This window comes from Lonchura striata, chromosome 20 (genome assembly GCF_050655825.1).
Source record: "Lonchura striata isolate lonStrDom1 chromosome 20, ASM5065582v1, whole genome shotgun sequence".
Classification (NCBI taxonomy): Eukaryota; Metazoa; Chordata; class Aves; order Passeriformes; family Estrildidae; genus Lonchura; species Lonchura striata.
In genome coordinates, this window is record NC_140722.1 from 8,373,214 (window position 1) to 8,400,124 (window position 26,911).

At 61.8% G+C, this 26,911-nt stretch overlaps 3 protein-coding genes and 1 long non-coding RNA gene across 6 annotated transcripts; 1 reads left to right on the forward strand and 3 right to left on the reverse strand.

Moving 5' to 3' along the window:
- Nucleotides 1-131: 131 nt before the first annotated feature.
- LOC146765725 (uncharacterized) lies at nt 132-1,807 on the forward strand. Its single transcript, XR_014949665.1, has 2 exons — nt 132-351; nt 1,073-1,807. It is a non-coding gene; the product is annotated as an uncharacterized LOC146765725 (long non-coding RNA).
- On the reverse strand, nt 1,341-9,857 carry HCK (HCK proto-oncogene, Src family tyrosine kinase). Of its 3 annotated transcripts, none has more exons than XM_031506506.3 (13): nt 9,748-9,857; nt 8,199-8,331; nt 7,755-7,797; nt 7,392-7,491; nt 7,143-7,241; nt 6,898-7,001; nt 6,365-6,514; nt 5,910-6,062; nt 5,421-5,603; nt 4,910-4,986; nt 2,449-2,602; nt 2,094-2,225; nt 1,341-1,543 (listed from the first exon to the last, which is right to left on the reverse strand). In XM_031506506.3, exons 2-13 carry the CDS (start codon nt 8,325-8,327, stop codon nt 1,341-1,343), a joined length of 1,527 nt encoding a protein of 508 aa, XP_031362366.2. In that variant the 5' UTR covers nt 8,328-8,331; nt 9,748-9,857. The 3 variants fall into 3 exon arrangements, 2 of the variants coding, with proteins under 2 accessions (XP_031362366.2, XP_085414273.1); XM_085558147.1 differs by having other exon boundaries at nt 8,199-8,328; nt 9,748-9,853; XR_014949657.1 differs by lacking the exon at nt 9,748-9,857 and having other exon boundaries at nt 1,406-1,543; nt 2,433-2,602; nt 8,199-8,477.
- Nucleotides 9,858-11,288: 1,431 nt separating this feature from the next.
- CCM2L (CCM2 like scaffold protein) lies at nt 11,289-15,119 on the reverse strand. Its single transcript, XM_021527438.3, has 10 exons — nt 14,977-15,119; nt 14,547-14,714; nt 14,169-14,252; nt 13,894-14,077; nt 13,105-13,556; nt 12,884-13,019; nt 12,697-12,760; nt 12,328-12,475; nt 12,006-12,144; nt 11,289-11,803 (listed from the first exon to the last, which is right to left on the reverse strand). Exons 1-10 carry the CDS (start codon nt 15,004-15,006, stop codon nt 11,526-11,528), a joined length of 1,683 nt encoding a protein of 560 aa, XP_021383113.1. The 5' UTR covers nt 15,007-15,119; the 3' UTR covers nt 11,289-11,525.
- Nucleotides 15,120-18,684: 3,565 nt separating this feature from the next.
- Nucleotides 18,685-25,932, reverse strand: XKR7 (XK related 7). The gene is made up of 3 exons (XM_077787008.2): nt 25,351-25,932; nt 19,853-20,052; nt 18,685-19,770 (listed from the first exon to the last, which is right to left on the reverse strand). Exons 1-3 carry the CDS (start codon nt 25,773-25,775, stop codon nt 18,818-18,820), a joined length of 1,578 nt encoding a protein of 525 aa, XP_077643134.1. The 5' UTR covers nt 25,776-25,932; the 3' UTR covers nt 18,685-18,817.
- Between the last annotated feature and the right edge of the window lie 979 nt (nt 25,933-26,911).

A 26,911-nucleotide genomic window follows, 5' to 3' on the forward strand; every position in this document is an offset into this window, starting at 1 on the left:
GGGTCTCCGCTCCCGGGGGTGTTCGCTCCGCGAAGCCGGCCGGGAAAGGGGCGGTCCGCACCGACATCTTTGCTGAGGGCAGCGGCCTTTGCATGGACAGCGGGCGCGACGCTGCGGCCGCCATGTTTGGTGAGGGCACGAGGCGGCGGGGCCGAGAGGCGCCCGGACCGTCCTGAAGCTCCCGGACCGTCCCGGAACTCCCGGACCGTCCCGGAACTCCCGGTCCCTGCGGCCCGGGGCGTGCTCAGAGGGCGCTGCGGGTCTGCGCGGCTCTGGAGCCCCCGGACCTCAACTGATCCTCGTCTCCCCCGGCCGGGCTGCGGAGCAGCAGGAACGGCCCGGAGAGGAAAGGTTGATAAATACTTTATTGATTACAAAAAAGAAAAAAAAAAATTAAAAAATATCCCAAAGCAGAAGCGAAGGCATTTGCCTCTTGGTATCAAAAATAATCACAGGTACCAGTCTCCCTGCTGTACACGGCTATCTTAAAAAAATATTGTTTATTCCTTTTCCCCAAGTAACCTCATGAAATACTAAAAATAAACAATAAGATCAAGTGAGAGTGCAGGGAGCACCTGGCCCTTGCTGACACTGCAAATGCCCCAGCAGACAACAAATGTTGCCTGTAAGCTTTGACATGGGGAAGAGGGCTCCTTTTGCCATGGCTTTGGGCTCCAGAGGTTCCTCCCAAGGCAAGTGGAGGGGGATCCATGCAGGGATGGACTGGAAAAGCGCTGTCTATGTCCATCTGCCCCTGCGGCACAGCCTCACCAAACCTGCACTTTGCACAGGGGCTGCCATGAAAATACTGGGGAAGGAAACCCAGGAGGGAGAGAGGAGATCAAGGGACCCTGACACTCAACATCCAAACCCAGGATCCTGCTGATGATGAGCCCACGGGCTGCACTGCAGCGTGCCCCGGGGAGATCCCCTGGGATCAATCACACAGAGAGCACAGACAGGCACTGCAGGGCATTTTGCCAAGGCCAGCACACTAAGGCACTTCTGCAGAATGATGTGATAAGATCTCAGAAGGATTAAAAAAAATATCGATCTGGGTTTTTCCTTGCAGCAAAAGCAGGCCTGGCCTCATCCCTGTCCATCCTCCTGGGGCCTGAGCATCCACTGTCCAGCCAGCACTTCCTGAAGCCACTGCCCCACGGACAATCAAGCTCCTGGGAAAGGCACAAGGTATGGCCAAATCTCTTCTCCCTCCATCGTGTGCTTCCTCCAGCCCAGCCACTCCAGCAGGGCTGTGGTACCTGGGCCAGGCTGGCAGAGGACACAGGGCACAGGTGAGACAGGGAAGAGCTGGCAATGTCCACCCCGAGCATCCCGTGCTATGGCTGCTGCTGGTACTGGCTCTCTGTGGCAGTGAAGAAATCCTCCAAAACACTTTGTATGTACTCAAAAGTGGGGCGATCCTCGGGTTTGATCTTCCAGCACCTCATCATGATGTCGTACAGCTCCTCAGGGCAGTTGTCCGTGCGTGGCATCCGGTATCCGTGCTCCAGCGCCCTGATCACCTCCACACTCGACATCCCTGGGGAGACAGGGTGGGACAGCTGAACATCACCCGCTGTCTTTAAAAGTCATAAAATCCCCAAACCCAAAACTTCTCTCCATTTGGGCAGTGTTTCCAGGAAGGGAAAAGGGGTTAGAGGAGCTGGGAAGGGGAACTGCTGTTCCTGGTCAGGAAAATAAGGACAAAGGAGATGCTGGGTTATTGTAGGATGGAGTTTTGTGGCCCGGGTCACATGGGGTTTATAATCACTTTGTATAAATTAAAATGCTAAGTCTGTGATGATCCATTGCTTCCAATGAACACAAGTCAGTGTGGGGGCAGAGCACCTCAGAACAACCTGTTGTGCCACCCCAGATCCTTCATGGTCCATTTGTGGTAGCATTTACAGAGTAATTTCCCATTGAAGAAAAGGTACCAAAATAATTAATAAGATACAGGATGGTCCCTAATGATAAGGATTTACAGTGTTTTCCCATGGAGCTGGAGAAGCTCAGATCACATGCATGGGGCCTAAAAGGTGGGATGTGTCTTTTGGAACCAGATTAGAGGAGGCATTTCACCTCCTTACCTGGGTAAGGGATGCGTCCATAGGTAATGATCTCAGTCAGGAGGATCCCAAAGGACCAGACATCCGATTTTATAGTGAAAGATCCGTAGTTGATGGCTTCAGGTGCAGTCCATTTAATGGGAAACTTGGCACCTGGACAAAGACATCCAATGGGAAACATGAGCTCAACCCCAACTGCTGAGAAATGGGTGGTGAAATACGGGGAACAAGAAACAAGCAGAAGAGGAACAAATGAAGTGATGCAAATGAGAGGAGCTTCCCTCTGCCCATGTACCCAGCACATCCCTCCCAGGGCTGGGACCACCAAGGTGGCAAGTGGCTCTAGGGGAACCCCCCAACCTTTTGCCCCCAGCACCTTCCCGGGCCGTGTACTCGGTGTCCTCGATCACCCTGGCCAGCCCAAAGTCTGCAATCTTGCACACCAGTGCTGCTGACACCAGGATGTTGGCAGCTCTCAGGTCTCTGTGGATGTAGTTCCTCTTCTCAATAAAAGCCATTCCTTCTGCAATCTGTCACAGGGGAAAAAAGTAAATGCAAACAGGCTGCTTGAAATAACACACACCCCCTCAGCACCAAAGAAGTCAACTGCTTCTGGCCAGCGCTCAGAAAATGGTGAAAGGAGGCTGAGCCACAGCAGAAGATGGATATCCATCCCTGGAAGTGTTCAAGGTCAGGCTGGACAGGGCATGGAGCAACCTGGTCTAGTAGAAAGTGTTCCTGCCCATGGCAAGGAGTTGGAATGAGATGAGCTTTAAGGCTCCTTCCAGCCCAAACCATTCTGTGACTTTCCTGCATGGAAACTGCTCTCAGAGCAGGGAATCCCTTGCAGAAGAGGTTGGGGTTTGGGTGACCAGCCCAGCATGACATCTTTAAGCTGCTGTGTGAGAAAATCTGTGAGAATTGACAGCTGAGGAGCTCATGTGATCACCAGAGAGTGCCTGTGAGTGTTTGCAGGGCAAGGTGTAAGTGCTTCATCCACAGCCATGAGGATGTGGAGGAGGAGCAAATAATTCTTTGCTCAGGAAAGATATAATGTGGGTCTCCAATACACCCACAATGGCTCACTAATTGCTGCAGTGAAAGTCAGCATTCCAGAGCTTCCTTAGCCAGGGCAGAAAAGCATAGGGGAAGATGCCTGAGTTCTTCCAGACTAGTTTTTGAAGAGTCATCTCTGCCTGTGGACAGGATGGCCCCTGACAATCCCCCTCACCTTCTGCCTTCTGAAGTCTGCACTCAGTACTGTGTGTGCAGGTCTCAGCCCTGATCAGGCAGAGGTGACTCAGTGTGTGCACATCCAAACCCCAAACCAGAATCCAGAATGTGAAGGGGCTGGAGCAGCCAGAGAGGAAACCCTCCCCTCCTTATCACACCCACACAAGCTGGCCTGGGTGAGGTGCAGCTCTCACAGAGCTCTCCCCACTAAATACAGAAGTAACCAGGCAGCGCAAGAGCGGAAGGATCATTTCCATGCCTGCAGATGCATTTCTGCCCGCAGTGACTCAGCCCCAGCACAGGGCCAGGCTGCTGCCTGCCCGTGACAGCCCTTCAGCCTTTGCTCCCCTGAGCTTCTCCGAGCAGCCCCTCAGAGCCCTGGGCCGAGCTGGGGTTGGCACGAGCCAGCTTGCTGAGAACAGATGGTGCAGGAGGGCACAGCTGATCCACAGACCCCAGCACAGCCAGCTCCAGCAGACAGTGACCTGGTCTAAGCCCACAGGGCTCCCATCCTGGCTTTCCAATTGCTCAGGTGCCTCTGTGAAATATTTGAGCTCAGCACAAAGGGTCCCTGGGTTCAGTCCTCACCCAGGGGCACTGGAGAGGCAGCAGGGACTCAATGGTTGTGCAAATGGTTGCACATAGAGTGAGGTGCTCAGCAACCCTTCTGCTGTACTCAAAGTCAGCTCAGAAATAATGATCTCTGAGTCCTCCTGCCTCTCCAGCTGCCTTCCCCTGCCCATGACAGCCCTCTGGTGACTTTACTGAACCACAGCCCTCCCGTAGGCATTCCCCTGGGGCCACACAGCCTGCTGTGCTCTCTCCAGGAGACCGGGAACTGTGCCTGGCTCAGCCTCTCGGGTATTGGCAGCACACAGGATCATGCTGCAGGATTCCTGTTAAACCCACAGAGCTTCACACCACCGTGGCACTGTCCTGAAGCAGTGCTGGGGGGGTGGGATGGGGTGGGTGTGTGGCCATGCTGGGTTTGTGGGGCTTTGGCCAAGTTTGCAGGTAAGGTTTGTAGGTAACTGTCACAGCAGCAGCAAATTAGAAATTATAGTTAGCAGTATCAATAGTTATCAATTATAGAAATTGATAACATTGCCTTAGGCTTGGCTGGGCCACACCAACCAGCACTGGCACGTTCCAGAGAAGGGACTGTGCAAATGTGAGCTGTGGAAACAAGCCCCATCCTCTTCCTCACTTTCTCCTCAAAGCACAGTCACCCCACGGGCTGTGAGGGCTACAGGAACCATGGCACACATAGAAGTCAATAGCCAATCCTCTCCAGGATCTGTGCAGCTCTGCTGTGCACTGCTCAGGTGCAGGTGGGCTAGCTGAGTGCTGCAGATATTGGTGTGGTGAGGGGGAAGCTGCCACTTCTCCTTTCACACGCCCCTGCTCCTGCGAGGTCAGCGGGATGAGGATGGTGAGCAGGCAGCGGCTGCCCACAGGAAAACCTCACTGCACCCCCAGCACTGCTCAGTCCAGGCTCCTGGCTGATGCTGCACAAGCCCCAGGTAAGTTCCCAGGCTCCTCACTCACCCTTTTCAGGGGGAAAAGGGGCACTGGGAGCTGGGGAATGTCTGCTCCTTCCTCACCTGGGCAGAGAAGTCAATCAGCTTTGGGAGCAGCAGCTTGTTCCCCTCATCACTCTTCAGGAAATCCAGTAAGCTCCCTGCAGACAGGGAATGGTGCCAGGGCTGTTGGTTTAGCTGGAGCCTGCACCCACCCTTAGGGTGGCACAGGGTCCTGAGGAGCCAAGCAGGACAAGAGGACTCTGGAAACACACCTGATCCCCCATCCCACTCCCATGGATAGTCCATGAGGGAACACCTCTGCAGGCTCCCTCCTGCCTTGCAGAGTGCCTGTACTCATTTGTCCCCTCTTAGGTGTCCCTCCTCTCCCAGTGCTGTCACCACATCCCCTCTCCCAACACCCAGACCCAGAGCACTGGCACGCTGTGGTAGGAGCCAGAACTGTTCCCAGAGTCCTGGGAGCTGGTTCAGAGCCCACAGCTGAGCCTGGGGGATTGATCCTGCACCAGCCCAGAGAACCTGAGTGCTGCCAGTTGGCCTGGCCACAGACATCACTCAGGGATGCGGATTGCACCTTTCTCCATGAATTCAGTGATGATGAAGATGGGCTCCTCCCTGGTGACCACGGCGTGCAGCTTCACCAGCTTGTCGTGCTGCAGTGTCTTCATCAGGTTTGCCTCCTCCAGGAAGGCTTCCACGGACATGCTGCCCGGCTTCATCGTCTTCACCGCCACCTTGGTGTGCTTGTTGTAGGTAGCTGGGGGTGCCACAACAGATCATTCCCACCCTGCCCTGCGAGCACTGAGCTTTGGAGCCAAAGTCCCAGCCCTGCAGACACAGCTGCTGTGGGAAGGTTGGAGGCCACACACAGCCCAAGGCTGTCCCCACCTGCCCAGCCCCAACCAGCCCCTGCATTAAGGCAGGGTCACTTCCATGTCCCTCTGCTTCTCTCCCTCCTTGTCTTTCCCACCCCACCATCCCTCTGCCTTCTCACACATCCCTCACCCTTCCTCCTCCACCGTCACCTTCATCATCCTCCCTGCCACCTCCCCCTCTCTCTCACCCATCCACACTTCTCCGAACTGCCCGGCTCCCAGCTTCCTCTCCAGACTCAGTGACTCCCGAGGGATCTCCCAGGCATCTTTCTCCCAGGGCTTCTCTGGTTTGGGTACACGGCAGGGGTGGGTGAGCTTCTGGCACAGCCCATCACTCTGACCTGAGGAGAGCATCCAGGGCCATCAGCCAGCCTGTCTCACTGGCCACACTGTGCTTCACGGGGGACTTCTGGCCACCATGGGCGTTCAAGGACACCAGCACCACAGCTGTGACAGCCAGCAGGCCAGCCATGGCAATAGGGGGAGGTCTGGAAGTCACTGCATGTTGCAGTCAGAGCCGCAGCAGGAGCCCAGGGGTGATGGGCAGGAGCCCCTCAGCCTCTGCACACCCCCAGCTGCCTGACTGCTTGGCTCAGGGACAAAGCTCCATTTGGGAAGGGCGGCCAAGCACCCCAGGGCTCACCTTTGTAGTGCTGGACCAGCTCCTGCAGCGTGTTGAAGTTGTTCCGTGGGGAGATGTAGAAGCCACCGCTGTCCAGAGTGCGGATCTTGTAGTGCTTCACTGCCCCGCCCCGCAGCTCGTCCCCGTCCCGCACCGAGAGCGAGTAAGAGCCTGGGCAGGGAGGGCTGAGCTGGCATCTCCCACGGGAGCACATTCCTGCTGCACCTGGCCATCCTGGCACGCACAGAGCCATCGCCCAGCAGAGCCAGCAGCACCCATCCCACGCTGCTGCCACCACCCCTTCAGCCACCAAACACCCAAAGCAGCCTCAAAGGGACACATCCCCCTGTCCCTGCCGTGGGATTCAGACATGTGGCAGTGCCACAGGCTATGGCAGGGGCACTTCCAGCCAGGGCATGGGCCTCCCAGTCCCTCCCTGCAGCACAGAAGATCCCCAGGGCTGGGGAAGGAGCTCCTCTTCCAGGCCAAGGTGGATGAGGGAAGCCCTTTGGGCAGCTGTTCCCCACCACTGTGCTATGGACACCTCTCCACACCTTTCGTTGTCTCGCTGTCCCTTATCATGAAGGACCCAATCATGTTCCCAGGGCCAAGGAGCTGCCGCTCCGCGTCCTTCCGGCTGATGTCCTTGAAAAACCACCTGCAGCAGAACCAAATGATCCAAGGAATGCTGGAGTGGGTCAGGGCTGGGGGCAGGACATGAGGCAGGAGCGGGAACAGCGGCAGTGGGGAAGTGTGGGACAGCATGGAGCCAGGATCTGGCATGCAGGGATGGACTCACTCCTCTGTCTCCAGCGAGTTTTCTTGGGCAACGTAGTTGCTTGGGATGAAGCCTTCACATCCTGTCACCAGCGACCGTGCTTGCCACCATTCCCCTGACCTATGACAGAAGTGGCATTGGGCTGGCTCCTGGCACCTGGACCTGGGCACCAGCAGGGTGCTCCTCCAGGGCAAATTCCAGAAAAAAATCCCAACAGGGCCACACAAGCCATCAGGAGACTGTGGACAGGAGGCTGCCAGCAGCACTTACTTCTCCAGGATCTTCATCCTCTCCCCCTTCTGGAAGCTGAGGTCCCCAGCGTTCATCGCCTCGTAGTCGTAGAGTGCCAGCACCACGCTGTCCCCCAGGCCTGCAGCAAGGGAGGTCCCTGGGCACCCCTCCCCATGCTGGGATGGGGTGCCTGGCCACTCCTGCCATGAACACTGGCCAGGACATTGCCAGGACCCCTACAGCACCCAGCACCTCCATCTTCATCATGTCACATCTGGCCCTTCAGGGAAACCCTGAGCTCCCATCCCTCCAAGATGTTCACCCTAGCTCAGAGAGGATTGGGCCACACTGCCCCCACACACTCCAACCCCCTGCACCCACTTGCAGCCCCTTTGTACCTACCAGCCTCAGGCAGGGACACAGCCATGCTGGGGACATGATTGTTCTGGAAAGTGCAACAAGACCACAGAGTGACATCACAGGTGGCAGAGACCCGTTTCCCATGGTGGGTCTTGGCCCCAACAGCAATGGCAGGAGCAGGAGGGCACCCGAGGGGCAGCACCAGCACCACCTGACACGACAACCCAGCCAGCACCAGCATCTCCACCCCCTCCCAACACCTTCATTTTTCTCTCTCTTTCTCCATAATTCCTGCATTCCCATCAGGTCCACTCTGTGCTTTGTCTCAGTGTGGCCTGGGCTCCCACCCAATAGCCAAGTCCCTGTCCCGGGGCATGGGCACTGCCAATGCCCTCAGCCGGCTCCACTCTCAGCGTTGGCGGCACTGCTGAGAAGAGGGGCTGAACCCCCTGTGACAGCTCAGCCCTGAAATCTCTCATCACTCACCCGCTTGTTGGTGGCTGTGGGGTCCCTCACATAGTGGCCCTGCTGGATGGTGGGGCCAGGATCAGGACCAGGATCAGTTTTTATCATCTTCTCTTGGACACCGGCTTTCTTTGACTTCACACAACCCATGCTGCTGCCAAGGAAGGGGAAGTGAGGCCATTGCAACAGAGGTGAAAGCCCCACTCCAACCCCAGTCCAGCCCTGTTCCCATCAGCTCCCACCCAGCACAGGGCCCCAGAGCCCAACCCAGTGCTCTGCTGGGACAGAGAAACTTTGCTCCTCCCAAGCTTCAGGGTACTGGGGTGCCCAGGGACACTCCAGAGGAAAAAGGATCTCCTGGAGATGTCATAGCAGGTAAAGTTTGGGGAGACACCAGCAGCAGCCACGGAGCAGCTTCCCTGCCCTTGTGGGATGCAGGACAAGGTGCAGGCACTGGGCACCATGGCAGCAGAGAGTCACACTCAGAATCTTCTGCAAAGAGGGGCCCTGATCCTGGTGAGCTTTGCTGCAGCTTGGGGGTCCCCACAGAGCACCCCTGGTGCCCATGGCCCCCACCACCACCACAGGCCACCACTCCACACTGTGCTCCCCTGATCTCTGCTGGGTGGGAGCTGCCCCAAACATCCAGTCCGGGGCAATGACAAATGCTCAACTTTCTCCAGCACCCCAAGAAATTCAGTGGAAAAAAAAGCTGCAAGAAGCAGCAAGAGTGGTAAACCCCTTGCAAATGTACTTCCCTTGGCCAGGGGGACCTGGGTGCAGAGAAAGCAGAAGGTGCTGGTGGTCACAGTGAAGGAGGAAGCTCAGGGCTGAACCCTCGATGTGCATAGCACAGCTCTTGAGGAACATCACTGTCACATAACACACCATGGTCACTCCTGGTCTTTCCAAAGCCTGGGCCAGCCTTGCTCCCAAGGGCAGAGCAGGAGCAGCCACGACAGCTCATCTCCCTCACTGGGCACAGCCTGGGGACTGTGCCAGATCCATCCTGGCAAACGCACTGGGGCCCAGCTTAAACTCAGACATGGCTCACACCATCACCACTGCAGGTATTTGCTGTTCCCGTCCCACACCGCCTCAGCGCATCCAGCCCTACAGAGCACAATCACCCGGGGCAGTCCAAGGGTCATTCCCACTGGCTCCTGTGGCATAGCTGGCATTCCTGATGTGTCCCACCCTGGAGAACCAGGTCCCAAGGCTCATGCGCTGTCCCCAGCCATGAGGACCAGGTTGGATGAGGATGCCCTTCGTTCCCAGAGCAAGGATGCCCGCAGCCCCCTGCCCTTGCTGCCCTTGCCCGTGCCTTCGGTCCCCGACAGCCCCTGCAAAGCCACCGGCAGGGACCCCTCGTCGGAGCTACACTGTGTCCAACCGGGGCTGCACCGGGACCCGTGAGATTCCCGGCCATCGCCTCATCCCGGGCACCCGGGGTCCGCCGCTCTGACCGCGACCGGCCCGGGGGGGGTCGGACCTTCCGGGCTGCCCGGGACTGGCGGCGGGGCTCCCTCGCCGCCCTCGGAGCTCCGCGCACGGCTCCGACCCTTCTCACCTTCGCTGCGCCCCGAGGCACGTCCCCGTGGCCGGTCCCGCTGCCAGTCCCGTCGCGGAGCCCCGGCTGCCGCTGCCGCTCCGCTCTGCCCGGTGCTCTCCCGCCGCCCGCCCGGTGCGGCCCCGCCCCTCCCGGTGCGGCCCCGCCCCTCCCGGTGCGGCCCCGCCCCTCCCGGTGCGGCCCCGCCCCTCCCGGTGCGGCCCCGCCCCTCCCGGTGCGGCCCCGCCCCTCCCGGTGCGGCCCCGCCCCTCCCGGTGCGGCCCCGCCCCCGACTCCGACTGGGAGGGTGCGGCCGGTGCCTCCTCTGCGGCGCTGGGAACGGGGATCAGCATCCCACAAATCGCACCAGCAAGGACATCCCAGCTTTGGGTGACCCCATTGCCTTTAGGGACCCCCGAGGGGTGCCAGAGCCCGTCTGTCCATCCGCCGTCCCCGGGACACCGGACGAGTTTGGGTCCCGCTCCCCAGAGCAGCCCCTAGGATGTTTCCCCGCCTGGTGCAGGGTCACGGAGAGCGGGGGGCACGGGGGGAGCACAGGACCCGGAGTCAGCCCGGTTTTCTGTCCCAAGAAGGAGAAAAGAAAGCCCTGAGCATCCGTGGTGGGGTGCAGGACATGAGGGCATCCAGGACACACTGGGGTGCATGGGACTGGCTTTGTGAAGCACAGCTCAGAGAGGTCCGGGTGTCCCTGCGCTTTGTGGTGTCCCTGCTGGCCCTGGTATTCCCGTGCCAAAGCTCCTACCCAGCCCGGCATGTTCCAGCTTTTCTCCTGGATTGCCCGGACAACCCCTGAATTCGGGATGGAGGCAGCATCAGCAAGGGGACCCACGGCTCTGTGTGACCCTGACCATGGGCTGCTCGCGTTCAGAGGAAGCAGCCGGGGTGGGAGAGCGTCCCACCCCAGGAGGGTTTGCATATGTAAATTTTTTTTGGTAGAAAAAATAAATTGCTCCGATAACCCCAGCGTCTGCTGCCCACAGAGCGCCCTGGAGCTGCAGCGCCGAACCCCGGTCCCCACCAAGGGACATTGGGCCAGGGAATGTTGGCTCGGGGCCATCAGCCACGGGCCAGCAGCCGTGGGATATTGGGGTACAGTGGCCAGGGGGAATCGGCTCGGGGACGGTGGCCAGGGAACATCAGCTGAGGTCCACCGGGGGCCGGGGAGCACGGCCCCGTCCCTCGGCGGCGGAGGGGCTGCAGGGCGGGACTGCAGGAAGCTGGTCCGGGGCAGGAACTTCCTTTTGTGAAACACCCGCAGCCCGCTGCCGGACGAGTCTCGCACAGGCCTCGCAGGCAGCAGAGGGCCAGCTGCAGCCACCAGCCCTTTCCTCTCGCAGCACATTCCCGCTGACCCCCTCCATTGCTCTGAGCATCCCCTGGAGCCAGCCAGGAACAGCACCCTGACATGGTGGTGACCTCCAGGTGACACTGGAGTGGGCAGGTGCTCAGCCCAGCCCAGCCCAGCCCAGCCCAGCAGTCCCCTGCCCCAGCTCACCCCCATACTGCAGCAACCGCTGCAGAAGAAACTGCTCTGCTCCACTCCCAGTCCCAGCATTTAATTGAAATTTGCAGAAATTACAGCACATGTGTCTCTCCCACAGCCATGGCTACCCTGTGATTCCAACAGCCTTGACAATAGCTGGCAGGGCAGTGCAGAGGCCTGTCCCCTCCCATGGTGACAAATTCACCCCCCCTGGTTCTGGGGCAGAGCTGGGCACCTGCTGAGTCTGGTCCTGGAGGTGCAGCACCACACCAACGAGCTGGGTTTTGGCACTGGCTCACAGGTAGTTGTCCTCTTCCTCCTCCTCCTCTTCCTCATCGCGTGCCAGCGCCTCGATGTCGTGGGTGATGTCCGTGATCATGCGGTTGAAGGACTCGGACTCGGAGCGCAGGGACCAGCTGTCGTAGCTGCGCACGGCCGAGGCCGACGTGTTGCTCATGCTGCGCTTGATGCGGCCGAAGCTGTCGGTGAGGATCCCACCCTCCCGGATCCCGATGCTCTCCAGGAAGGTCTCAAAGTACCCGATGTCTTGGTCAGGGATGAAGGGCCTCATTCCTGTCATAGGCACCGTAAGCCTCGGGAGGCTGCCCAGCTGGGCAGTACTGGGGTGCAAGGCCAGCCCTACTGGTTTGTCCCATCCTGCCCCAGCAAGCAACAGGGTCCTGACATCCCCTGAAGCACACCCAGCACCAGCCTCATGGCCCCAAGGGATGCACAGACATCACCAGGGTGACACAGAGTGGCTGCAGACACTCACCCAGGAGGAGGAACTTCCTGCGGTCCCCGTAGAGGCGCAGGAGCTCCGTGCAGTATTCCTGCACCGGCGTGCCCAGACGGTACTCGCGGAGCAGGATGGCAAACTGCTGGATCTCCTGTGGTGACAACTTGTTGCGCAGCTGTGGTGACACAGGGACAGGTTTGGGCTTTGGGACACCAGCTGCACACAGCCCCCAGCCCCCTGCCCTGTGTTCTGCTGCTGCTTTCTGGCACAGGGAGCCCACACCTGCCTCCTGCCCCTGCCCCAGCTGCTGGCACTGCTTTCCTGCTGCTTGTCCCTGTGCCCATCCCTGTGCCCTCACCGTCACCATGTAGTCCTGCAGCTGCTCCAGTCCTGTGCCACTCTGGTCACTGCCACTGCAGGCAGTGGCCAGGCTGTGGTGGGAGCGGTGGAAGGAGGGCGAGGAGGTGCCACTATAATACGCTTCAAAGGTCTCGTGGGAGCCATTGCTGTGGGAGGACACGGATGAGTGGGTCCCTGCACCCCTCATGTGCTCTGCTGCCCCCCACCCACTGCACAGCACCCACCATCAGGTAGGGCTGGGGCATCACTGCAGTGGGGACTGGCACCTAGCCAAGAGCAGGGGTACCCACCCAGGGGCAGGGGGATCCCACACCGGTTCAGTGGAGCCCACCCCAGTCCAAGGACACTCCAGGGGAGCCAGACTCACAAAGAGCTGCAGCAGCTGTAGTCAGCATCGTAGCCGTATGTCCCATCTGTGCGGCAGCTCTCGCCTGGGGAGGGAGAGCTGAGACCTCATAGCAGAGACAAACCCCCCACGATGTGTCCATGTACCCCCACCCATCATCCCCATGACATCCCATTTGATGTTCCCACTCCTATCTGCAGCCACTCACTCCTGCTGGAGAGCCAGGGCCGTGTGGGCGTGGAGGTGTAGTGGTACCCGGCGCGGTCCACGCACTCGATGCTCTGGTCGCCGTAGATGATCTGGAACACCTGGCAGATGAGCGCACAGGATTCCTCCCCAGCATCCTGCAGCGGGAAGGGACGCGGCCAGTCAGTGCCGGTGGGCGGGCGAGCGGCCGGCGGGCGGGTGGCACACGCCGGGACCTCTCACCCTGTTGGGCACGGCGAGGATAATGAGGTTGGAGTAAGCGTCAGGGCAGGGCTCCTGGGGGTCCAGGGGGTTGCTGCCGGCGTGCCGCCGCTCCCAGCTGCCGAAGCCGGTGCCGCGCTCCCAGCTGCCGCCGGCGGTGCCGGCCCGCCGCCGCTCCCAGCTGCCGCCGCACGGCTGCCGCCGCTCCCAGCTGCCCGAGGGCCGCCCGCGCTGCCGCCGCTCCCAGCTGCCGCCCCGCCGCCGCTCCAGGCTGCCGCCCTGCCGGCCCTCCTGCCCGCCCCGCGCCGCCCGCCAGTCCAGGCTGCAGATCGTGTGCCGCCGCTCCATCGGGCCCCCGAGCCGCCCCTCCGGCCACGAGCCCCCCGCACGCTTCTCTGCGGGAAACGCCTCCGGCAAGCCGGCCGGGGCTGCCTCGGGGTGCGCCCCGGCGGGGACCGGGTCCACTCCCAGGCCTGAGGGGACGGGGACAGGCAGCGCGTCAGGGCGGGGGCTGCGCTGCCCACCCTGCCTGGTCCCTCCCCAGCCCCTGCCCTGGCCTCCCTGTCCCTCCAGCCCAATGAGATGCAGAGGGATGGGGGTGTGGGATGGGAATGTGGGAGGCCCAGTGGGTTGGGGACACCCCTCCGGGACTCTGTAGGAGAGGATGGGACACACACACCAAGACAGGGACAACGCGGGATTTTGCCGCCCTGTAGACTCTGACACCCATCACCCGCAGTGCTCCAGCCCCTCACAGCCACTCGGGGCCGGCTGTGCCTCGGCTGGTGGCCCCCGGCCCGACCCCCGCACCGGTTTTAAGGATGAGGAGGTGCAGGGCATCGTCGCGCAGGTAGGAGGCCGCTGCGATCTCGTGTGTGGGGATTCGCAGGATCAGCTCCTCGTTGTCGCGCCAGGTGAGCAGGAGGCAGCGCGCAGAGAGGCTGAGGATGCTGTCCTGCTCTGGCGTCGTCTGCAGCGGCAGCTCCTTCAGCTGCTGCATGGACAGAGTGCGGGGGTGTGCGTGGGGCACCCGGCAGTGTGGGGTACCCGGTGCCCACCCTCTGGGGAGTGGGGACCCCTTTTACCCTGGCCGTGTCCAGCAGCTGCAGCACCTCATCCCGGCTGGAGGGGTTCAGGGACGATGTCACCCATGTCAGATGACCTAAAAACTGGGGAGGGAAAAGCCCAGGGCAGCTTGGGGAAGTTGGGGCATGCACCCTCCCCCTCTCCCCACCATGGCCCCAAGGTCAGGACACATCTCCCTGGGGTTCAGGGACACCCCGCAGTTAGAGGGTCCTCCCTGCACCGCCAGCACACCCTCCTCCTCTCTGGGTGTTTGCCTGGGCAGGGAGAGACTCGGACCCTTCTGGCCACTCTGTGTGTGGCTCTCAGCATGGTGTGGTGGCCTCATTACCCCACTTCAAGCAAGCAATGACCCCGGGCGTTTTTGGGGATCCCTTTACCTTCACCTCCTTCTCCACGTAGTCATGCAGCAGGATCTGGGGGTCGATCAGGTAGTCGGGGGGGTAGAGGGGCACGGAGTGCAGCGGGCGCCGATAGACGCTGCTGCGGAGCGCTGCCCTCCGCGCAGCCTTCGGGAAAACCAGCCGCTTGATGGGCGACACGAAACCCTGGCAGGGGAACGGGCATGGGGACGGGTCAGCACCGGGCACCCAACCCTGGCCCCCACACACGGCGTTCGTGGCACCCAGCCCCTGGGAGGGGGGGCGGTAACAGCTGAGCACCTCTCTGCTGGCTCTTCGCACTGTTTGGGTGGCTCCGCTTCTCCCCACTGTGCTGTGGGAGGGGTGCGGAGCCTCTCAAACCTGTGTGTCTCACCCGCCCTCCCACCCTCCTGCCACCCCCCGGGACACCAGCCCCAGCCCCACGCACCTTCTTCCCCTTCTTGGCCTCGCTGTCCATGGCAGGACGCGGTGCTGCGGCCGCTCCCACTGCCCCGCTCGGCGCCGCGGCGCTTTCCTGTGTCGGAAACTCCACCAGGATAGCTGGGATGTGAGTTCCTGCCTCTCCTGGGGGCTGCTGGGACCGGGCTGGGCTGGCCTGGCACTGGGACTGGGACAGGACTGGGACCGGAACTGGGACAGGACTGGGACTTGGGTATGGGATGATCTGTTACTTGGGCAGAAGCAGGGGCTGAATTTGGCTGAGATGGGACTGGAGCAGGGACTTGGACTGTGCTGGTGCTGAGACTGGTGCTGGGACTGGGGTTGATACTTATACCGAGACTGGGGCTGGGATTTGGCAGACTGGGGTTGAAGTGGGCTGATGAGATGGGACTGGAGCAGGTGCTGGGACCAAAGCAGGTGCCTGTGGGACTTTGCTATGGAGCAGCCCCTACCCCTCACTGTGGGGCTCTTTCGTGGGGCTGGGGCTGGTTCTGCTTCCCTATCACCCCACATCAGCCACATCCACATGGGGCAACCCTGGGGGCTCCCACCCCTCGCTGCCCACATCCTGTCCTGCTTACACGGGGCCCTGGCACTTTACTGTACATCCCTGGCACTGGGAATGGCCCTGGCACTGGGAACAGCACTGGCAGGAGCTCACACAGCTGCATCCTGCACTCCATCCCCACAGCTGCCCACGGGGCCTAAACCCACCGTGAGTCTGGGGCTTGGTGGGGGGGATCAGGGCCTCTGGCAGGGAGGAGGCTGGCCCAGCAGTGGCCACGTCCGGCAGCTTTTCCTCCCCGAGATGCTGCATCCTGCCTGTGCACCCCTTCCCTGCCGGCCACCACGCCAGGGCCAGGCACCGGCCAGGGCCACCGACACCAGCGCTGCTACAGCCACCCTGCTCTGCTAATGATGCCCCCAAGCAGTCCGGGACAGAGAGGCATCATCCTGCCCTGCTTTGGAGCTCCAGCTGTGAGCTGGAGGTGCCAACAAGGACAGGATCCCACAGGCAGGGCTTATTGAAATGAATTTAATATCTCATGTTGCAGCAAAATTAAAAATATACAAAAAGTTTGTGGTATACAAAAAAGTCTCGGGACGGACCCCGGCCTCCCGCTCGCCCCCGCCCGCACCGAGGGTCCCAGAGAAGAAGGTGGCACACAGAGTATTTACAGTACGTGACAGCAGCCACCAGGCCCCAGTGCTGGGGGTTCAGGGATGTGGCTGAGACCCCGCGGCAGCCCCTGCCAGAATGAACTTTTCTCACTCCCTGAAGCTGGAGCAGCCCTGCTGCCACCCCTGGCCGCCACCCCAAGGGGCCAGAACCCCGCCATGCCCAGTGGGAGCTCGAGCACCCCTGGAGCTGTGCCCATCCTCAGCCCCGGCCGTGCCCTGCTGTCATCCCAGAGGGCAGGAGCTGCCACCCCGATGGGGGACAGGGCGCTGGGTTTGGCTGCCACTGTGGTACAGGCTGGGTGGGGGAAAGGGGGCTGGCCTGGAGCAGGAGTGAGACTGAGGGGTCCCCCCAAACCCCCCATGTGGCCAGACTCCTCTGCCCAGAGCAGCCCAGGGCTGAGGGTACCGTGGCTTGAGTGCATAGAAAAGTGTCCCTCTGACCCACCAGCGTGGCCCTGGGGTCCCCCACAAACCCCGGCATGAAGGGCATGCCCAAATGGCATCTCTGCCCTGGGGTGGACAGGGGCAGGGGGAGCCCAGAGGAGCTGCCCCATGCTGGCACACAGTCCCCATGTGGCCCATCCCCAGATCCTCTGTGAGCCAGACCCAGGGAGGGGCTGCCACCACCTGGGCACCATTCAGGAGCTGCGGTGACACTGCAGTGGTGAGCCCCCGGGCCAGCCTGGCACCCCTGACTGCTGCCCCCACCTTCCCTGAGGAAAAGAGACCCCGCCCCAGAGCCGCCCCACGCTGGGGCTGCCCCAGCACGACCAGCACACACCACCGGGGGCTGCCCTGATGGCAGTGAAGGAGGAGTGCAGGTGGCAGGGGCCCAGCCCACTGCCCAGCCCCAGCCATACTCTGCACCCTCCTCCTGAAGGGTTTCCAAGGCTTCCAGTTAGCACCAGTTAGCACCAGTGAACCCAGCGATGGCCAGCCCAGCCTGCTGTCACTCCAGCTACCAAGAAATGGGAAACAAAAGCAACGTGATGCCACCACCACTGCCACCACACACCCTTCCACCCTGGCCGTGTCATAGGGCCGGGCACCCACACTGGCCCCCAGGGACCCCACATCCCAACCATTCCCAGGTGCAGCTCTCCCATCCCACCCCTCCCATCCTCTAGTACCTCACACGGTGCCCCATGGCACAGAGGGGCTCTCGGTGCTGCCCACGCTCCCCAGCCCGGGCAGGGCTTGGCACTGTGGCTCGGGGCAGACAGAGGCTGGAACCCTTTGGAGCCACGGTGGGGGCACAGGGGAGGCAGGGAAGGCACAGGGGCCGTGGGTGTGGGGGGCAAGGGGGGCAGCACAAGGCTGGGGGGTCCAACAGCTCCCCTACCCTGCCAACCCCTGCCAGCCCCAGCACACACTCACACACACACACACACACACACACACACACACACACACACACATGCACACAACCCCCAGGACAGTCCCGGCCTGGGGGGCACAGGGTACATTCAGCCCAGCCCCTCAGTGTGGGCCGGTGGATCTGGGCAGGACCAGGGAAACATTCAAAGCCAGAGCCCAAGCAGCCCCACTCCTCTGGGGAGGCAGGAGCAGACAGGGGCAGGCGGGGCAGAGGCTGGGGACAGGAAGGGAAGAGGCAGGGGGAGGGAAGGTCCCAGCTCAGGTTTATACTGCAGAGCTGGAGGGGGGTGATGCTGATGAAAGAGTGAATGGAAATGCTCCCGGGAGGGAAGGGATGCCAGCCCAGGAGAGGAGAACAGCTGGGGGTGAATCCCACTTTGGGGAATCCAGGGAACGCCGGCGGCCCCGCAAAAACCCCTCAGTGGTGCCAGCCAGGCCCTGCCACCCCCGGCCCCAGCGGAGGTAGAAAATGTCACACAAAATGTCACCATTCAGGTGAAAACAAACCCAATGAGATGAAGCAGTTCCTGTGGGGATGGGGGAGAGGATGGGGTGCAGCCATCCTGGCTGCAGCTGGGGTGCAAGGTTCATGCCCACCCAAGAGGGGCCCCCCAGGCCAGGGTCTACACCCCACAGGATATTGGAGACCCCATGGAGCTGGGAACATGGCTCAACCCTAAGCCAGGGGGACTGAGGATGGATATGAAGGGGCTCACTTCAGGTTGGTGTGGCAGAGTGTGGGGGAAATGGGACACATGGTGGGGGACTGAATGGACCCCGGCTGTCCCTGCCCCAGCTCCCTGGGGGTCACAAGCCCCACGTACACCCCAGCGAGGCCATGTTCCATCCCCACGGCTCTGCCGTGGCACAGGCACCTGTGTTCACGTGTGCTGCCCACCGTGCCCCACCGTGCCCCTGGCAGCTGCCAGCCCCCACCCCAGGGTGCCCCCGGTCCCCATCCTGCACCACCGATATGCTGATACGGGCCACCGCACCCACCGCCTGGGCTCAGGCACCGGTGAGGTATTTTGGCAAGGACGAGCCCCGGAGGGCGTGGGGGCGGCCGCGGTCGGGTGGGACGGGTCTGGGCTGCGGGAAGGCAGCGCGGGGAGGGGATAGCACCAAGAGACCTCCCCGGCCACCTCCCACGAGATGCTTGGCACGGCGACGCGGCAGCGCCGGCAAATCCAAAGGAAGGCAAACAGCTGTGGAGACACAGGGTGGCCTGGTGGCACCGGTGCTCCCGCCGCAGCCTCACGCCCCGCAACCTACACGGTGGTCTCGTACTCCAGCACCTCCTGCGGGGCGCCGGGGGTGCGGTACTGCAGGCGGGGGGTGGTGGGCGAGGCGTACTCCAGCGCCAGGATGGTTTTCCGCAGGCGCCGGTCGATGAAGTGGGCATCCCAGGCCGGGTACTTCTTCCTGGGCAGGTCAATGCGGATGACGGGCCCCTCTGTCCGCGGGGCGCGGGCGGCCGGCGCCGGCGGGGCGCAGGGTCTCACCTGGAAGACGGGCACGCAGCTGTCCCGCTCCCCCGGCGCCCCGTCCCGCTCCCCCCCTGTAGTCCGCGGCAGCGAGCGCGGCGGGCTGGTGACGGCTTCCACGGGGGACCCCGGCACCGGGGGCGGCTCCTGCCGGAAGATGCAGCCCACGGAGCGGTGGCTGAAGATGGGGCCGTTGGGGTGCAAGAGGCAGTAGTAGATGAACATGAAGAAGATGCCGAGGGCGAAGCTGGAGCTAACCACGCAGACGAGGATTAAGGCGTTGAAGTCGGAGGTGGCCTTGCGGTCGTAGTACAGGAACCAGAGGATGGTGAGGGCGGCGTTCTCTGACAGCGTGATGATGTAGTAGATGCACATGCGGTAGCGGCTCCGTCCCTCCTTGACGTTGAACCAGCAGAAGATGTAGATGATGCCCACCACCATGTTGTAGATGATCTCCTCCCACTTGGACATGCAGAAATCCGTCTCGCCCTGGATGATCCAGAAGGTCATGATGCACCAGTGGGTGACGATGAAGATGCCGAAGTAGAGCTGGAACACCGAGGCGAAGAGGGCAAAGGCGATGGCACGAGCGGCGATGGTGAAGAGGTGCCAGAGGATCTGCACCACGGCGCCCTTGTAGGACATGGGCATCTTGTCCTCCCGCGAGTCCCGCAGCACTTTCTGGTAGGACGCGATCATCCAGGCCAGCGAGACCAGCGAGGCCGAGGCTGAGAGTCCTGCGGGGAGCGGCCATGAGAGCCCACAGAAGCCAGGGACCTCCCTCCCCCTTCCCTGTCCCCTGCAGGCGCTGTCCCTTACCCTGCAACGGCTCGATGTTGTTCTGCTGCACCATGATGCTGAGCTGCAGCACGAGCTGGGGCGCGCTCTTGAGGAAGGCCTCCAGCAGCCGCAGCATGCTGATGTCTGCGCTCTCAAACATCATCCGCCAGTAGAAGTGGCGGCGGCGGTGCTCGGCCTGCCACCGGCTCTGCAGCCCCAGGTACAGCGTGCGGAGGTACCTGTGCGAGGCAGGGGAAGGGTGAGACGAGCCCACGCTGCCAGATGAGCTCACCCCACTCTGTCCTCTCCAGGAATGCCCTGTGACTCCTACCAACCTGCTCCTGCTGATTTGGGAATGGAAAACCCCCTGGACCAGGGGTGCCAGGAGCTGCAGGGCAGCAGCAATGACGAATGCATCCCTGTCCCAGGCCAGGGTTACAATCTGAGAAGGGGCAGCTTGTGCAAAGCCAGCTCAGAACCCCAGAACCCCAGGCTATCGCCACGCTGCCCATCCAGCCATACACTGCCTACCCATGCATCATCCCAATCCTTAACCACCCATGCAGGGTCTGGCTTCCCCCAGCCAGGGATCCCATCCACAGCTTCACTTTCCAGCCACCCAGTGATTCAGGCTGCCCCAACCCAGCACCACATCCGGCTGCTTCTCAAAAGGGATATTTTGGTCCCAGCTGGCGCAGAGCCCACCCTGCTTCCTCCTGCCCCGGCCAGGATGGAGGAACCAGCTGGTTGTGCCGTGCTGCCCACAGGAAGCTCCTGGCGCTCATGCCGGTGTTGCCTGGGCTCTTGGCAGGGCTGTGGGCGCAGCCACACGCTGGCCCTGGCCATCTGGTCATCGGCCGGGGGTCAGGGGAGGTGTGCGTGGCACCGACGCACACCGGGCTGAGTCACCGCCACCAGGGACCCTCCCCGTGGCACCGGGCCAGATCTGGCACCACGGGAGGGGACGCAGGGCTGGCCAGGCAGGGCTTCCCCGGCCAGGCCTGCCCGCAACATGGCCAGGGCTCTGCTGGCGAGGAGGAGAAGGGAGCCGGGTGAGGAGGAAAACAGGTGCAGCAGGAGGACATCAGGCCACAGATTCCTCCCAGAGAATAAAATCCTCTGGCAGAGCAACGGCTTCTCCATCAGCTCCAGAATGTGCTGCCAGACAACTCCATCAGCCCAGAGCATAGGAGAAAGCCTGATCGCAGCACTTTCAGCTCATCCGTCAGCAGGAGGAGGCAGGAGCCAGCCCTGCTCCCGCTGCAGGGACAGCAGAGTGCTCCCACCCCCGGGGCTGCACAGCCCGGAGAGCACAGTGAGGGCCACCAGCTGGGGCCACCGAGCCCTCAGGACACTCTGCTGCCATCTGCTCTGCCCTGCCAGCCCCACTCCCAGCCCTCACCGGCTTCTCTGTGCTGGTGTCAAAGTGACGTTTTAACCTCCACCTCCGGGGCAGCACCTAATTTTAGCCTTTGCTGCAGCCTGTCCCTCACTGCTTGGGGTGGGGAGAGGCTGTGGCCACCTGGCTCCTGGCTCCCGGCACAGATCTGCAGCCCAGTGCCACCTGCTCACGGCAGCCAGGCTGGTGCTGCCATTGGGGCACCACCAGGGCCACAGTCCCTCAGAAGGGCCTGGTGAAGGATCCTCCTCTCTGGTGGGGAGCAAACCAGTGGGCAGCCCAGGGGTGGAAGGCACAGCACGGGGGAAACAACAGGAGAAGCAATGTAAAGCCCTGGCTGCTGTAGGGCACCACGGCTGTCCCAGGGTGCCCATGCATGAACCAGGCTTGGGAGCTGGTGACCTCATCCTGTCCCTGTAATTAGTCTTGATAATTGGGCTCATCAGTGATCCCACTGTCCCTGGCACAGAGCAGCCCCCTCACACACTCCAGAGCCCCAGCCCTGGGGTCCTGCCCTGTTCAACAAGTGACCCGTGGCCTCCCCAGCTTTCAGCAAGGGCACAATTATCCCTCTGTCTGCCAGCTCCATAGGTCTCATTAAAATGAGATTTCATCTCCCATCAACTCGCCCGAATGAAATGTTGATTCTTATTTGTTCTGCATTTGATCATCCCGTGGTGTTTCAGCCCAGCGAGCGATCCCGGCGCTGCCAGCACGGCGGGCGCTCCCCAGCCCTGCGCCATGGCAGCTGCACGGGAAACACAGAATCAATCACTTGAAAAAAAATCATTTAATTTTCAAAAAAACTGATGATGAGGCAGAAACCGACAGCGAGAGCTCTCAGGGCTAATTGCTCCCTCCTTTGTATTGCAAAGAGTGATCCGACAAAAACCCTGCAGCAGGAAGGTGGTGGCTTGGTTGGGCACTGGTTTTGTCAGAGCCCCACTACTGGTGACAAGCTGGATTTGTCACCAGTGTCACTGTTTGCCCCCAGCTCCCAGCTACTGAGCCCAGTTTTCAGGTGTTGGAAAAAAATGAATGAGGAGAAAAGCCCAACCCTGGTTACAAACAAATCCCCTAATCGTCAGCCTCAGATGGAAAAGGATGAGGGACCCTCTGGTCCCAGAGTGAGCCATGGGAAGTGTGATTTTCCTAGAAGATAATTTGGGCTCTCATCCCTTAATCCTGTATTTAAACAAGGAGAAAATTACTTCTCTGTTACAGCCATTTTAATCCCTTACACATCCTACCAAGTCAGGTCATCAGGGAGAGCTGCACATGTGCCATGTCACCGCACTCACTGGTCCCACCAGCCCCACACCCCAAGATGCCCTGGCTACTCGGGACAGATGGAAGTACCTGAGGGCACCTGTCCTCAGGGAAAGGCTTTGTCTGGCCCTAAAACCCCCTTGTCCTTTGCATCAGGGCCAGGTGGGATCCGCCAGCACTGGGTCCTGCAGCAGAACAAGCTGACACCCCAAAGCTGAGTGTTCCCAGGGCTGGGAGGGTTTCTGCCCCTACACAAAGAGAGCAAAGCTCTAGGGAGCAGAGTGGTGGGGAAACCTGCAGGTCACAGCTCTGCCACCCCTCATGAGCCCACCCAGGATGACCTTGCTCTCCTGGACTGCTGCCAGACTGGCACCAGGACTGAGGGGTGGCACTGGGTCCCCAGGCCAGCAGAGGATGGGGGTACACAGGCTGATGGGGGCTTTCAGAAAAAGAGGGAACTGCTGGTCTGGCCCCAGGGACCCCAGGCAGCCAAACCTGTGTGACCCTGGGCTAACACAGACACAGGCACAGATGGGGCTGTCCCCAGCCCAGTGGGACCTGCAGCACACCCTGGCCAGCCCACGGAGGTGGCAGGGGACCCCAACATGCTTCTGGGCAGGAGGCACACTGGCATGTGCAGCACCCCTGCCCTGCAGAGCTGCTTTGGTGAAGAAGCTGAAGACTTTGTGAGTGGATGACAATTTCTGAGCTGCAAAATCATCCAAGCATGGCCCAGAAGTACAGTGGTGGTGTGGAACCAGCTGGGGACAGACCCATGCTGCTGCTGCTTACACGGGCACATGGTCATGCCACCGGCAGCATCTCCAGAGACCACCCGTGATGGAACTTGTGCATGTGCACCATGAATATACCAATGACAGCTAACTTCAACAGATTTAATTAGGGATAACCACAGAGCCAGTGCTCAGGGCTGCTTTTGCAGTGGGAAGTAGCTTTCTTTTTGGGGATTGGGTGGGGTCTTTATCAAAGGTGTGGCTCGGGGCTGTGCAGTGAGGTTGGTAGAGGTAACATCTGCAGAGAGAGGGAGGAGGCAGGTAAATCAGGAAGGGGGAGATGTTTGGCAAGGGGCACAGTGCTCTGACCAGGGAAAATCCTTTCTTTAACCTGCAGCACTTATCCAAGCCTTCTCTAACTGCCACATCCTCCTGCACCGGATCCAACCCCACTAATGGGTTTAACAAACTGCATTTAACTGGTCACCCGAACTAATCCCAAATCCAGAGATTAGAAAGAGCCTCAGCTGCTGCTTGAGACCAACGTGTCCTGGAGGGTGAGTGCTGAGAGTTACCGCTTTAATTGGCTTAGGAGTCTCCATGGTGCAGCCGATCCAAGAGCGGGACTGACACCCCCAGGAGCAAAGCCCCCGGCTGCGGCTCAGCTCCAGCTTGGGCTGGGATCAGGTGTGTCAGGCTCACACCAGCCGCAGGCAGGGCCAGAGAGCTCCTGTCCTCTCCCTCACCAGCTCCCCTCACACACCAAAGAAGGTTTTGCACCCACCCTGCAGCCAGAGTACCCTGAGAGTGGCCCCACGTCGGGGGGTGGGGGAGGGCAGGTGTGCTGGTAGGTGTGCTGAGCACGGCACACGCTGCGCTGTCAAACAAAGTTAAACACCCCGGAGCATCCCAGAAGGAGCAGCAGAGGAATGAACATGCAGACACCAGGAGTGAACGAGCAAAGAGCTTCTACTCCAGCACTTGGGAGGGGAAACAGGATGGAAACCCGAGCGGGGAGTGCTGCCGGCTCCACGCATTGTTCCGGGCATTGCCTTTGTCTGCCCTCCCGGCACCAGCTCCTCAAGAGCCACTTGGTGCCAGTGCCTGGCTCTTCCCCAGTGCGTGGGGCTGGAGCTGGGAGGGCGTGGGGCTGGGTCTGCAGCACAGAGGAGGAGGGTGCCAAGAAAACATCACCTTGAGCAGCTGGGGTGTCTGCAGAGAGGAGGATGAAGGGCCTGGAGCTGTCCCAGCCTGTCTGTCTGCTGCTTTCCCTACCCACACCACCAGCCTGTCCCCAGGACTGGCATGGGGCAGCAGCAGAGCCTGGACAGGCTGGGAACCACCAGCACCTCCTTGCCCACCACTCCACAAATACAAGTGAGATCAGGACAGGAGCCTCAAGGTGTTCAGGGCCCAGCATAATCACTTCACACCCCTAGGACCACACTGCCATGGCCAGGCAAGTCCCCAACAGGCCCAGCACCACCTGGCAGCAGGAATGGTAGGGCTGTGGCACCGAGCTGGGCTGCAGCTCCTCACCCGCACCCACAGCTCCTACCCACACCCACAGCTGCTACCCACACTCCCCTGTGCCTAGGGCTGAGAGCTCTTCTCTACCACCCATCTTTCTGGGGCTGCAGAGAGACTGATCCCTGTGCCTACCCCAGCTGTCTGGGCCCCTTCTTCACCTCTCCATCCCCACCCATTTCCCCATGCCCTGCCAACCCCTCCTGAAGTCTCCATGCTGTTATCCCCACCCATGTCCCTGCTGCGCTGTGCCGCTCCCTCCAGGCCAGGCCTGGCTCCATGACCCCCATGTGCCCCCCTCCCCCTGTACCTCCAGCCCCGCCTGAGCTTTAGCAGGCGGATCAGGCCCTGCAGCAGCCCCATCCCAGCCCCCTGTACCCTCACCCCCAGGTACCCTCGTACCTCCAGACCTGCCCCAGCTGCACCAGGTGTATCAAGCCCAGAAGCATCCCCATCCCCTCAGCACCCCTATCACCCCAATACCCCCACACCTTCCCATACGGCCACACCTGCCCCAGCTGCAGCAGGTGAATCAGGCCCTGCAGCCGCTGCATCCCCGCTGTGCCCCCACCCCCCCAGGCACCCCCACGCCCCGGGTACCCCCGTACCTCCAGACCTGCCCCAGCTGCAGCAGGTGGATCAGGCCCTGCAGCAGCCAGACGCAGAGGCGGCAGCAGCCGCGGGGGCCGCTGTCCTTGGTGCCGCCGCCGCTGTCCTTGGTGCTGGCGGCGAAGTCGTAGACGAACCACCTGAGGCTGAGCATCTGCACCACGAGCGAGGGCAGCAGCACGAACAGCAGCGTCAGCCCGAACCACCAGCGCTGCCCCCGCACGTAGTAATGGGCCGCCAGCCACAGGTCCGAGGCACCGTCCGCGAAGCAGACGAGGAGCGCGCAGAACACCCAGCACCCGTCCCGCAGCCGGTACCGCCGCGCCGGCGGCTCCGCGCCCGCCTCCCGCCGCCCGCCGCCGCCCTCGGGGCTCTCCAGCAGCACGGCCGGGCCGCCGCCGCCGCCGTCCGACTTCGCGGCCATGTTGTCGGGGGAAAGGAGGAGAAAGGAGGGAGCGGGAGAGACTTCCGGAGGGATGGAGCCCGCCCCGGCAGCGCCCGCCCCCGCCGGCCTCGCCCCGCGCCCGCCGACACCGGCTCCCCCCGCCCGGCGCCGGGAGCCCCGGCGGGTCCCGCCGCTCCCCGCCGGAAGGGGCAGCCGCCCCCCCGCCGGCGCCGCGGGGTCCCGGAGGAGCGCTCGGTGCCGCCGGCGCCGCCCCGCGCTGGGAAGGGCGGCCGGCCCCTCCCCCGAGCGGCCCCCACCCCCCGGTCCCCGCCGGTAAAACCGCCCGGACCCGCCGAGCCCCGCACGGTGCGCCCCACCCCGTCCCGGCGGAACCACGCTGGCCGTGCTGTCCGACCACCCCTTCCCAGCCCACCGGGTACCGGAGCTTCCCGGGAAGCTCCTGGGTAGCCCCGCGACCCCCCAGCCCCGAGGCTCAGTCCAGGCAAGACCCTGCCCGTGAGTCCAGGCTTGGGCCGAGGTCCGGGTGGGTGGGGGCGTGGGTGCTTCTTCTCCCCTTGGGCTGAGACACGACCGCAGACCTCCAAAGCCCTGCCCGATGCAGCCAGAGAGGCCAGCAGGGACTGGCTGGGCTGCACCTGAGCCCTGCTTTGGAGGGAGACTCATAGAGTCATCATAGGATGGTTTGGGTTAGAAGGGACCTCAAAGATCAATTTGTGCCAACGCCTTACCAAGGGCAGGGACATCTTCCACTAGACCAGGCTGCTGAAAGAAGTTGTATCCTCTTTGAGAAGACCAAAGATGGGGTTTGGGAGTAGGCTTTCGTTGTTCCCGAAATGAAACTCGTGAAAGAGTTACATATGTTATTCCCCAGCCTTGGGAATGTCCCTGAAAGTGAAGTACCAAGGCCACTGGAGTCTGGGTGCACAAGAGCCCTGACGCTGCCCCGCTCCGGCGCTCCACCTCTCCGCTCGCTGCCCGCGGCAGCTCGGACACAAGGTGTCGGGCAGAGCGAGGGGCCGCACCCCGGGACAGGAGCTCAAAGGAGGAGCAGCGCTGTGCCGGCATCCCTGGCACTGCTGGGCGGGAAAGGGCTGCGAGGGAAAGGGCTTCCTCTCCTTTGTGGCGGGTCTCCAGGGAGGGTGACTGCATACAGC

What these genes read in the sequence shown, in the direction of transcription:
- HCK (XM_031506506.3), bottom strand. Translation starts at nt 8,327, where the DNA reads ATGGGTTGTGTGAAGTCAAAGAAAGCCGGTGTCCAAGAGAAGATGATA. An exon ending in AGGATGAAGATCCTGGAGAA is followed by an intron (nt 7,242 to 7,391) that starts GTAAGTGCTGCT and finishes CTTCTGTCATAG; the next exon opens with GTCAGGGGAATGGTGGCAAG. An exon ending in CACTGAATTCATGGAGAAAG is followed by an intron (nt 4,987 to 5,420) that starts GTGCAATCCGCA and finishes CCCTGTCTGCAG; the next exon opens with GGAGCTTACTGGATTTCCTG.
- CCM2L (XM_021527438.3), bottom strand. Translation starts at nt 15,006, where the DNA reads ATGGACAGCGAGGCCAAGAAGGGGAAGAAG. An exon ending in AGGCCAAGAAGGGGAAGAAG is followed by an intron (nt 14,715 to 14,976) that starts GTGCGTGGGGCT and finishes TTCCCCTGCCAG; the next exon opens with GGTTTCGTGTCGCCCATCAA. An exon ending in TCCTCGCCGTGCCCAACAGG is followed by an intron (nt 13,020 to 13,104) that starts GTGAGAGGTCCC and finishes TTCCCGCTGCAG; the next exon opens with GATGCTGGGGAGGAATCCTG.
- XKR7 (XM_077787008.2), bottom strand. Translation starts at nt 25,775, where the DNA reads ATGGCCGCGAAGTCGGACGGCGGCGGCGGCGGCCCGGCCGTGCTGCTG. An exon ending in CAGCTGGGGCAGGTCTGGAG is followed by an intron (nt 20,053 to 25,350) that starts GTACGGGGGTAC and finishes TGCCTCGCACAG; the next exon opens with GTACCTCCGCACGCTGTACC. An exon ending in CAACATCGAGCCGTTGCAGG is followed by an intron (nt 19,771 to 19,852) that starts GTAAGGGACAGC and finishes CGCTCCCCGCAG; the next exon opens with GACTCTCAGCCTCGGCCTCG.